Source organism: Egretta garzetta, unplaced genomic scaffold (genome assembly GCF_000687185.1).
Source record: "Egretta garzetta isolate BGI_Z169 unplaced genomic scaffold, ASM68718v1 scaffold251, whole genome shotgun sequence".
Taxonomy (NCBI): domain Eukaryota; kingdom Metazoa; phylum Chordata; class Aves; order Pelecaniformes; family Ardeidae; genus Egretta; species Egretta garzetta.
In genome coordinates, this window is record NW_009258952.1 from 6,261,462 (window position 1) to 6,273,299 (window position 11,838).

The 11,838-nt window shown below is 38.1% G+C and overlaps 1 protein-coding gene across 2 annotated transcripts in view; it reads left to right on the forward strand.

Moving 5' to 3' along the window:
- TRAM1 (translocation associated membrane protein 1) overlaps positions 1-11,838 on the forward strand; it is a 25,566-nt gene that overhangs the window by 5,953 nt on the left and 7,775 nt on the right. Inside the window, exons 1-9 of one of the 2 annotated variants that reach the window (XM_035890057.1) lie at positions 1,447-1,554; positions 2,127-2,248; positions 2,420-2,536; positions 3,381-3,439; positions 3,837-3,921; positions 7,571-7,641; positions 7,731-7,835; positions 8,422-8,565; positions 9,534-9,694. In XM_035890057.1, the coding sequence (XP_035745950.1) occupies positions 2,198-2,248; positions 2,420-2,536; positions 3,381-3,439; positions 3,837-3,921; positions 7,571-7,641; positions 7,731-7,835; positions 8,422-8,565; positions 9,534-9,694 (793 nt within the window). In that variant the 5' untranslated portion in view covers positions 1,447-1,554; positions 2,127-2,197. Of the gene's footprint in view, positions 1-1,446; positions 1,555-2,126; positions 2,249-2,419; positions 2,537-3,380; positions 3,440-3,836; positions 3,922-7,570; positions 7,642-7,730; positions 7,836-8,421; positions 8,566-9,533; positions 9,695-11,838 lie in introns of those variants that run through there. The other variant, XM_035890056.1, reaches the window with a different exon arrangement.

Below are 11,838 nucleotides of genomic sequence, written 5' to 3' on the forward strand. Positions count from 1 at the left end.
TTTTTTTGTTTTTCATCCAGGGTGTTTTCTACCCCGGCATAGAAGGGCCATATGCCCCTGTGGTGGTACAGGTGTGGTATGGCTGGGGTTGTGGCAATTTTTTTTAAATGCTTTGGTACAGGTCTTGGAAATCACCCGCTGTGGTTAATGTTGGTAGGGTAAGGCGTTCGTACGGCCTGGCTTCTGCAGCTGAATTGGGACTTTGGAGTAGTTGACAGGGCCTTCAAAGGAAAGTTCGGAATTGACTCATGTTTTGAATTGTCCTCTGAAGGCTCCCTTGATGAAAAGGGCCGCCCTAGGCAACTTCGCTAATTTGGGCAAACTGGTTGGGTTCCCTGAAGTTACATGGAGTGAATGGTCCGCTCTGTATTCAGGGGTTCCTAGAAAATCGAGGGCTCGTTTACAAAGCGCTAGTTTTAAAAATAAATAAATCTTATTTCTTGTGAATGGTAATAAATGCTGGTAGTAGCCTAATCATTACCTTCAAATCATTTGAAGTATCCTTCCAGGAGTTGTAACAGAGTTTGTTCTTTGGGGGTTTTTTTGTTGTGTGGTTTTGGGTTTTTTGTTGGTGCTATAAATGCAATGAGGATGCTAGGTTTTTACAGCAATGAGAAGCAATCAGATCATAAATACTGTAAAGCATGGGGGTTTTTTTTTCCCCCTCTCTGTGGTTGATTTATGTTGGGATTCAATAAAGATGTGTTAAAGTTAAAAACTAATTTATTCTTATTGACAGGTAAGAACTTGTGCTCCTGCTTATTTATTGGGGGTTTTATAGGATCACCCCCACCCCCCAAAAAAAGCCTTTAAAACTAATTCTCCCTCCCCCCCCTTTATTCACTCTGCTTTTTCTTGCTGTCCATCATAAAGGGGTAGTACCACTACTGCTAAAATTCATTTATTTTGTTTTGCACTTCTTGCCAAAGGATCCCCAGGGTCAAAAGAATGCTGATGGTATTGGGTTGGTATGCAGCTGGTCTGAAATGGTTCTCCGTTCTTTATGCCTTTTCTCCTTTCCTGTCCACATTTTCCAAATCACGCACCGGTTTATGAATATGATATTGGCCTTCACATTTTGACAAATTAAAAGGTAGTTTAAAATGTTTATTCTCAGCCGTTGCTGCATGCATCGTGGTGCAGGGATCACATGATACTGTCCATTCTGTTAATGTAATAATACAGTATGGACTGGAGAGAGAATTGCAGCGTGTGTTTTCATTTTAATGTGGTAGGAAAGACTATTTGTAAGTGGAATTGTCAAGGGCGTTTCATTTAGGAGATTGGGTATTCTATAAACAAGCTGACAGAGATCAGGCAATGTGTTCTGCCTTTGGAGAGCCAGGTGAAGTGGTGTGATAAGGTGAGTTGATCGGTTTTGTGGGAGGGGACAAACGTGCTGGGGAAGGGTGCTAAAACTATGGGCAAATGTTTTTGCTTTAGTTTTATTTCAGTGAGAATTGATAACACTTTTGTTTTTTCTCTTTCAGATTACTGCAAAAGCAGCTGTCATTTTTGTTACACTTCAGTATAATGTTACCATTCCTGCCACGGGTACGTATCTTGCTGGAGGTCAGTTATGAGGCAGCCTATTCAGACACTGTTAGTATGCCTTACTTTCTAGACTGAGTGTAAATGAATTTGTCAATTTGAACAGATAATAAGCAATTTTCAAGGATTCCACTTATTCTTAGAAAACTCCATTTTGATTCATCAGGTTAGGGACAGTGGTTTTTTTCTGCTGGATTCATCATCAGTGCTAAACCACCATCTGACAAGTTCACGTTAATTCTTACTCTGGTTTTGCAAGTGACAGTCCTTACTAGTCAAAGCAGGGTGGTTGTTCAACATAATTTTATAGTCCCCTTTCAATGCATTTGGGTAAGCTTCCTAAGTGCGCTGAAGTTTTTGTTTTTCTAGTACATCTTTCCAGAATCCAATTTAGTTTGTGACGTGACAGAGAAGATGACTGTAAACAATCCAGTGACCTAGCTCAGTTTAATCTGGCTTCTATTTGTTCAGCTGGCTACAAACTACTTATGTCTGAGAGGCTTCACTTTGAGAAACAAGCTTAGTGGCCACTAAACTGTATCTGTGCCTAACGGTTAATTCTGTTTGTCTTCTAGAAGAACAATCTGCAGAAACAATCTCTCTCTATCACTATGGCATCAAAGACTTGGCTACGATTTTCTTTTACATGCTTGTAGCAATAATCATACATGCTATAATTCAGGAGTATGTACTGGATGTAAGTACAAAATATGAATTCCTTTCGTCAAGATAATTGTCAGGTTTTAATTAGACTTTTAGACTATTAAGTTAAAAGTAAACTTCTGCATTAAAGCTTTTAACTGTTAAAACGCACACTGAAACTTTTAGATGTTCTAATGCTATAAATAACAATGGACTTTCATTTCAGAAAATTAACAGGAAAATGCACTTTTCAAAAACAAAGCATAGCAAGTTCAATGAGTCCGGGCAACTTAGTGCATTCTACCTTTTCTCCTGTGTTTGGGGAACAAGTATTCTTGTCTCTGTAAGTATCATTTCTCTTCTGGTTGTATCAGGAGTTTTCAAAAGTTTCACTTATGATGATGATAGAAGTGTTTGGCTTATTTCTCTGGTTTTATCTGGTTCTAATATTAAAGCGGGGACAAGTTTAGGGGATTCTGTGCAGGTCGTAGTCATCACTGAGTATAAAGCCCAACAGTGTTACTGTTGCTCAGTGTGAGTTAATTTGACTTACTGTCAACTGAATAAGGTAAAACTTTTTAACTCCAGTGTGGTACTTCATTCTCTGTAGTTTTTCTGTGTTGGCCTGAGCGTAAAATAAATGTTTAAAAAGCATCAGACGTAGCATTTTGGCAGCCTAGGGAATGGGTTTATGGACAGATTGCTGTAGGCTCGGGTGAGCGTGTCCTTTCAGATGATGTGCTCTCTGCTAGTGGCTGTATGGGTATGAGCTTAGTTTCAAAAAAGGGGAAGAACGTGATTTGCCCCACCCCCCTTAACATAATGGCTTCTGAAAAAACTTTCTTAGCTGAGCTCAAAGCTTGTCAGCAGTTTACAAGGAAAGATTTCTGCTGTGGTGATGCTGAAATAACGTGTGTCTCATAAGGATGCTCTATCGTGAATGAACGCTTGGTTTGTTTGGTTTTCTCTAAGCCAATACATCTGTCTTTTGGGTTTTGTTTTTGGTTTTTTTTTGTAAAAGGAAATGTATTGATCTACAGCTTTTACTTGTGTGTGCATGTTTGTATGTACACATGAGCATATACATAAATATAAATAAATATGTACATGTTCATTATTTCTGCCTAGGAAGTAGCATCTTCGAAACTTCATTGGGGTTTTTTGTTTGGTTCTTTTTTTTTTTTTAGGAGAACTATATATCAGATCCAACCTCTCTGTGGAGGGACTATCCGCACACTCTGATTCCGTAAGGCTTCTTCCTTAGAGGATTGTTGGGGAGAGGAGGGAGTGTTTTAAATTTAGGGTGTGTCACACATAATATGTGCAGAATAAGTAATCTGTAAAACTACATTAGTTACTAATGTATTTTTGCTCATATTTATGGAAGAACTTGGTTCTCTCAATTTGTAGCTTACGGAGTTCTCTTTCTGTAAGCTATTGATTAAAGAATTACGTTTTTGCAAGCTTTATTTATCTTAATGATTTTGGTTTTTAAAAAAAATCTTCTGAGTTGGCTGGCTTGAAGGATCTATATTTTTCTTTCTTTAGAGGCAGTGATTAAATGTGTTTACTAGAATGTTTCTGAAATGTTTTAAGTTCATGAATAAAAAGTAATATTCTTCAATTCTTGCTGTATTGTACAGGTTTCAAATGAAGTTTTTCTACATCTTACAGTTGGCATACTGGTTTCATGCTTTTCCAGAATTGTATTTCCAGAAAACTAAAAAAGTAAGTTCAAATTGTAAATTGAAAGAACTCCAAACAAAGCGACTCGAACAGTGGAATAGTTAATTTCTTTTGGACTTCCAGAGTAATGTGTTACTCTAGATTTCCTGTCCCATTCTTGTGAGTGTTACCCATTTTTCCTGATGGAATTTTGGGTGCTTATATGTCTCTGTGAGAAGGTAGGTTTTTTTCTCATCAGTTATATCCTGTATTTCTAACTGCAGTAAAGTAGCTGTATATCTGTTGTGTAAGTAAAAATTACTAGTGTTTCTCGTCTACTAAAAGAATGTTCCCTTGAGCAAATGAATGTGAGATTTTCTTTTCAAGCTTTGTTTCTTGTAATTAGTAGTCTGAATAGTCTCCTGAAATCTATAATTACTTCATGAATCATGATACAGGTGTAGAATATAAACAGTGAATAATTTGATAAATCCAAGGACTATTAAACTCTGAGATTTGATTAAATACCACTGTCCTCAGCAGAAGTTAGTTGTATGTTGAGATTTTTCAATGCTCAATTTTTGACAGCATCCTTTTCCCCGTAAGAGTTTTGTCTGTTGGGGTTCTCGAAACACTAAGTTTACTGTAGATTTTTTTTTTGTAGCACACTTCTTGCCTTCCTGGACCAATTTAAGTGGTCTCTTTGCATGATTTTGCTCAGGCTTATTTTGCCTATGTGGTTCCTTTTAAAACTTTAATGTTTTAAACTCTTCAACATGTCTTCACCAAGGGCAAATCATGCTTGTCTAATTTAGGGGTCTGCTACAGTGGAGTGACTGCATCCCCCGCAGCATTCTTACCTGTGAATTGGAGAGAGGTGGATTTGATGGATGGACTGTTAGATGGATAAGGAACTGGCTGGTTGGCTGCTTCCGAAGAGTTACAGTCAGTGGCTTAACATCCAAGTGGAAACCAGGAATGAGCTGTGTTCTTCAAGTGTCCATACTGGGACCAATGCATTTAATATCAGTGGCGTAGACAGTGGGATTGAGCATATCCTCAGCAAGTTTGCAGGTGACACCAAGCTGAGTGGTGCAGATGATTTGCTTGAGGGAAAGGATGCCATCCAGAGGGGTATTGACAGGCTTGAGGAGTGGGCCCATGTGAACCTTATGAACTTCTACAAGGCCAAGTGCAAGGGCCTGAACATGGGTCATGGGAATCCCCAACATCAGTACAGGCTGGAGGATCAAGGGATTGAGAGCAGCCCTGCAGAGAAGGACTTGGGGGTACTGAGGAATGAAAAATTGAACATGAGCCAGCAGTGCGTACTTTCAGCCCAGAAGGCCAGTTGTATCCTGGACTGTGTAAAAAGAAGGGTGGCCAGCAGATCGAAGGAGGTGATTCTGCCCCTCTGCGCTGCTCTGGTGAGACCCCACCTGGAGCACTGCGTCCAGCTCTGGAGTCCTCAGCACAAGAAAGACATAGACCTGTTGGAGTGGGTCCAGCAAAGGGCCACAGAAATGATCGCAGGGCTAGAACATCTCTCCTATGAGGAAAGGCTGAGAGAGTTGGGATTGTTCAGCATGAAGAAGAGAAGGCGCTGGAGAGACCTTATTGCAGCCTCTCAATATTTGAAGGAGACTTACAAGAAAGATGGAGAAAGACTTTTTATCAGGGCCTGTAGTGACAGGAGAAGGAGCGATGATTTTAATCTGCAAGAGCTTAGATTTAGATTAGATAGGAAGAAATTCTTTATGATGAAGGTGGTGAGACACTGGAACAGGTTGCCCAGAGAAGATGTGGATGTGCCCCATCATTGGAAGTGTTCAAGGTCAGGTTGGACAAGGCTAGAAGCAGCCTGATCTAGTGAAAGATGTCCCTGTCCATGGCAGGAGGGGTTGGACTAGATGATCTATAGAGGTCCCTTCCAACCTAAACAATTCTGTGATTCTGTTGTTGCTCTGTGACTAGCCTGTGTCTCCGCTGCCAGAGTTCTGCTTTATTCAAGAAAATGAAGCATACACGTTACGTAACCGTAGGTCTCTGTTCAAGAGCCTGGAAGAGGCTTCAGAAAATAGTAATGAGGTGCTTTGTTTCCATGCTGATCAGACACAGTATAAACACTGATGTTTTGCAGATACACTGCAGCTGATGTTTCCATATTGTGCTGGTGATATCTCTCAAATTTGACTTCATATCCAAGCGTGGAGTTTTTTTAACATAACTTCAAGAAAGCTGTCACACGTGGCAGAAGTGCTGTATATTGAGTAGTAGTGTTTTACTGGGTCACTGCTTGGAATTTTGGCCTCCATCTTTTGCATCAAGTTTCAAGAATGATAGATGGTTTGGTTTAGCAAGTTCATAGTTGAGACTTCTTTCACCACAGTTTAACCTCTGCCCTCTTGGCTTCTCTGCCTTATTCTTTCTCTTGAAGGAACTGGCTTCTTTTACTCGGGTCTAGTTGTCTGTACTGCCGACGTAGACAAGAAAAGTTAACTCGTCTTTCTGTATCGTAGTGTATGCCTCCACCCGTGTTACTGCAGTAGGCCTTCAGTCTCTGACACTTTGTCTAAAGAGGCTGCATGGGCAATTTAAATGTTACCTCAGTTCTGAAGATAAAGTGCAAAAAGCTCATCCTGCTAGTGCTTTGAGAAACTGAGCATTGGTACTGACTATTCGCTAATTTGTCTGAAAGAACGTGGGTTTTATTTTCTCTCAGATCCGCTAGAATAGGTCTTTCTGTGTCTCTTTTCTTGCTTTTTGTGTATGCGTGTGGTGTTTGCTGTTGCCACAAGTATTTGATTCTGTGCTTTTGTTGGCTTTGAGGTGGAGTATTGCATAACATAGCACAGATCTTACAAGATTAAATTTTTTTAATTACATGTATACAAGACAAAGTTGGAGCCCCTTGCTTGAAGTTTATGGAATCTTTCCAAAAAGTAGGAGTTTCTTAAGCACAGCTGAATGTACTCTGCGTACCACTTCAAGACAGATTCTTATTGTGATCTAGCATACTTTAGTGAATCTTCTGTTCCCAGGTGGCACCTTCTGGTTTTGGTGTCCTGTGTGTCCATGCTTGAATTCATGTCTCTTTCTCTTTACTGTTTTTTCTCCGTGAAGTGGAGTGGGGCTGGCTAAAACCTAATTTGAAGTGTGACCATGTGGCTTAGCATGACTGGTTAATAACATGAGTCTCTGTATTTGCCAGCAACAGCATGCCAGAGTCTTGGATGATCTTGAATTTTAAAACAGATGTCGACACTTGGAAACCTTTTCATTTTGGTTCATAGACTGTTATTTTATTTCTGTAGCAATCTGACAGAATCTGATGGGCAGCAAACACACGAAACTGTAGGAAGTTATCTGAAGTAACACATACCAAATAAGTATTGTAATAGCTAGTACAAATTCACAGTAGTCACAGCCAATAAAAATGAGCCCTTTTGAAAAGCATCTCTGATGTTTGATGCGTTTTCTCACAATAGCATATGTCTAAGGTACCAAATGTTATTGGTAACTCAGCATTAAGTTACGTGTGGAATTTGATGACCTAGGCTGAGTAATTCAGTGCCAGAACAGGCCACGCTAAGGTAGCTGATAAACCAAGAAGATTATCCAAGACTAGGGAATAGTTTGTAACAATATGTAACATTGTACAATAATGTATAATGTTGTGTGTAATGCGTAATTACTTTTTTCTTCCTAATAGGAAGATATTTTTCGCCAGATTGTCTACATTGGACTTTATCTCTTTCATATTGCTGGAGCCTACCTCCTGAAGTAAGTCAATTGTAAACTTCTGCTGGCTTCATTTGCTGTCTTAAACGTCTAACAAAATGTCTGAATGTTGGATTTATTTGTTTTGATAGTCTGACCCATCTTGGACTTGTTCTTCTGGTACTGCATTACTTCGTCGAATTTCTCTTCCACATATCCCGTCTTTTCTACTTCAGTGATGAAAGATACCAGAAAGGGTAAGTAGTCTTTATCTTTTAAATTAATATAATTTCTGTCTCAAAGCCCTGTACATTTAACTAACCAGAAACCAAAATTACAAGGAAGTTCATACAGTGTTTCTTTAGAGGCCACAGTTCTCCAGACTAGTTTTAGTATTTCTATCTCTAAAACAACTGGGTTTTTACCTTATTTGCCTACTTAAGTGAATGTTAGTAGCAGTATAAAATTAAATAAAAACATTACATTATGTACTAATATTAAAAAAAATTCTTAGAGGAATGGCATACGTTGCTAATACAGGCAGTTCTGATAGGAACTAACATGCTTATGTTCTAATAGTAATGGGAAGCACTTCCTGTTGAGTTGAAATTAGTTTTCAGAACATACTTTTGGTTTCTAGAAAAAGATTGTGAGGCAGGGCTTTTCGTTTTGTCTTCTACGACTACTAGAAGTGCAAGACTAGGGTAGGTGCAAAAGAATGAATTTAGGTAGGTTCTTAAATTTCAAATGAATTCACATGGTAAAAAGGTGAACTTCTGCATTGGTAGTACTTGTGTTGTGAATGGAAAATTAATTTCGTGTTTGTGATGTTTTTCTTTGTAGATTTTCACTGTGGGCAGTGCTTTTTGTTTTGGGAAGGCTTCTCACCTTGATTCTCTCTGTCCTCACTTTTGGCTTTGGACTGGCAAGAGCAGAAGATCAGCAGCTGAATTTCAGTACTGGAAACTTTAATATCCTGGCTGTTAGGTATAGTAAACTTGGAACAGTTCTTAAGCATGAGCTGTAAACTTGTGTTAAATACACAATATAAACTGTATGGTATTAATGCTAGTAATGCTGAGTGGTTAGGTGTTTTCATGCAACCGATAGGATCAACAGGAATAGCTTCTCTAACAAACTTGTAAGGCACAGTGAAATGAATTGAAATTAATTGAATAATTTACAGTCTACAGCTGAGAAATCTGTAACTCGTTTTCTGTCAGAAAAAACATAATTAGAAGGAATATCCATTTGCAGAGATTACTTTGAAATGTTCTAGAGTTAGTGAATTGAATTCTAGATATAATTGCAGTGAGTTTACCTATAGAGGTCAAGCCATTGTGCCCAGAGTATCTTTGGTCCTGGTTGAAGATGCCTACCTCTTTCTCTGCATTAATATGGCTGATATGCGATGCGGAATGTTCATCCAACCACCTGGCCTTTTTATGAATTAAATCCAGAAAAGGAAGTTATTAAAACACTGACAATGTCAGTATTACCCTGCAGAATTGTTACTAAGACCTGCAAGACTCTCTTAAATAATTTTCAGCTGCTACTGCCTGGTACCCTGAGAGTAACACTGAGAAAGGAGAAAGCAGGAAAGAAATCTAGTGCTTCCCAGTTTTGATGGAGGGGTGAAGACTTTGCTCTCACTGTAGATGTAATTTTTGTGAGCTGTGCTAAGTCCAGTTGCCCTGTGTGAGCTAACTCTTGCATGGCTTAGAAAATGGCTGTTAGTAGGAGGAGGAGGGAAGTCACAAGAAAAAAACCCAAATCTTGAACTTGTACAAATTCATGCTATCTAGAAGGAATCACTCTAATGTGTTTGAGGAATCTGAGTAAAAAGGCAGTTTATGACATACAAAAAACTATCTGAGGTGGTGTTCTACTTCCCTTTTTTCTTGGAATAATGAGATAAATTTACTGATAAACCTTTACCTGTGTGTTGTTTCTAGAATCAGTGTGCTGGCCTCCATCTGCATGGCTCAAGCATTTATGATGTGGAAGTTCATTAATTTCCAGCTTCGGAGGTGGAGAGAGCATTCTTCTTCTCAGCCTCAGTCAGTGAAAAAGAAGTTCGTGACAGCTAAAGGAAAGACCTCCAGAAAAGAAAGAGGTTTGTATTTTCAGTTTTCCTGTTGCCTTGACTTCTCAAAAACAACTTTAGGTAATGGAGAGCCTTTTTTTAATATAATTGCTAAAGAAACATTTTATGTCTCACTTGCAAGTGAGATGACTCAGTTACAGAAACAGTGTTGGTGAATATTGTTGTGGGTTACTGGTTTTTTTGTTTTAATTAAAAAAATTCACTATATATTAATTGTTTGGTTTTCTCTTCTAATTGACTGAATGAAGGAATTGCCATTTCTTTAGTTAATGCAACATGAGATTTTTATTATTTTTATTACTTGAGCAAAATGTGTCATGCTTATGTTTTGTTCCCCTATAATAAGGCAACAGAGACATTTTTAGATCTGTTCTCATCATCCATTACTTCCAAATTTTTCTTGCATTTAATTTCAAGGTTATTTTTCATTGCCACTAAACTCTGACGTTTTAGGGCAAGGAAATGGTTTGATGATCTAGTAAATAAGCTCATATTGGACTGTTTTTTACTAAAAATAGAATTTAAATACTTCTGAAGGGAGGTAATAACTACTTGCTACTCCAAACCTGCGTAGAAGCGTTTGGAAATGAACTAATGACTCCAGGTTTGACTTCTTGGTTATGTCACACTCTTTTTATGGAATGGGCATGAAAGATGAACTGAATGGTTTTTTCCTGCAAGGAAAATTGTGCTCCATTAAAAACAAAAAAAATCCCCACACTTCAGTGTTTTTGTTGTACCAACAGTGAAGCTTCTGTGTGTTTTAATTGCTAGGCTGAATAACTTCAGCACTTTTTTGAAGCTGCTTGAGTCATTTGAAAACCTTGTTTCAGCATGATTCTTTGCTATGAATCGTTTATTGCTAACCTGTTCTACTCTCTGATCTATTGAGATCAGAATATGTGTGAAGACCATTTGCACTGAGAACTAAGATTTGTGGTCAAGAGATCAATTCAGTGATTTTTCTTTTTAATTTTTTTTCACGTTTCTTTTTTATTAAAATAATGCGCTTCAGCGTTTTTCTGTACTCCCTTTTGATGATTTGTAATTATCACAACTTGGCTTTTGTGTGTTGTTGGGGTTTTTTGTTTTCATCAGAAAATCCAGTTGGACTTTTTAAATTGAGTGAAGGTGGTTTCCTATGTAGGTGTCCTACTTAATCAGAGCTTCATGTTCATTGTGTCTTACTGTGTTTTTTGTGGAATTCATTTAAATCTTCTATGATGAATATTTTTAAAGCATAAACTTAAATGGCATTTTAACCAGTGAGTCAAAAATGTAGTAGCTTTTTAAAATCTCTTAAATGATTAAATTCATGTAGTTTGGTGAATTTGCTGCTTTTCACCCACCTTCAATGGAGACTTACTTGCAAGTGGTAAATGAATAGTGAAAAAGGCAGTTAATTGGACTTGTGGTCTAATTCACAAAATAATTGAGTTGTGCCTGTCTTAAAGACTGGGGAATTTTACACCTTCTTTTAAATGGAAAGAACTTCAAAATATGAAAGGTTAGCATTGTTTACAGGAATCTTCAAACAGAAGAATCTGAATGTTACCTGTTCAGAACACTTGCACAGGATGCAGCAAGACAGTGGTTTTTGAAAGAGTGATATATGCAATTGAACTGTTTAAAGCAGTCTTTCTTCTCTTCTTTTTTCTCTTCTTGTTTTGTGGTTGGAGGGATTTTTGGCAGCCAGGGCACGATAAAATGTGATACTTTTAGACTATGCCAAAAGCAAGAAATGACAGTAGAAAAATCCTACTGGTAATGTAGGTGGGGTACCCAGGCACATGCTGTTTCTTGTTCTTTGTTTTACTTTCACTTGTTTTGACTTAACTGTTGAAGAAAATAGGATTTCAGTTAGCTGGCTTGGGTCTAGCTCCTTGCTTGTAAGCTGCTTGATTTAAGAATAACACAAACTTTTTGAAAATTATCTATCCAAAGACCACCTTATGTAGGCTTAAAATGGTGTGTGATCTACAACCAAGTACGTTGGATAGACTTTGTTCCTGTGTGACTAATTGGGCCTGTGTCTGGTCTCATTCTAGCGCATGTTTCTGATTTTTTTTTTTTTTTTTTTTTTTTTATCGCTTAGACGTCCTTTCTTGAGGCCGCAGCGTCTGCCTGCATCGTCGGCCGGCATTTTTCTTTTT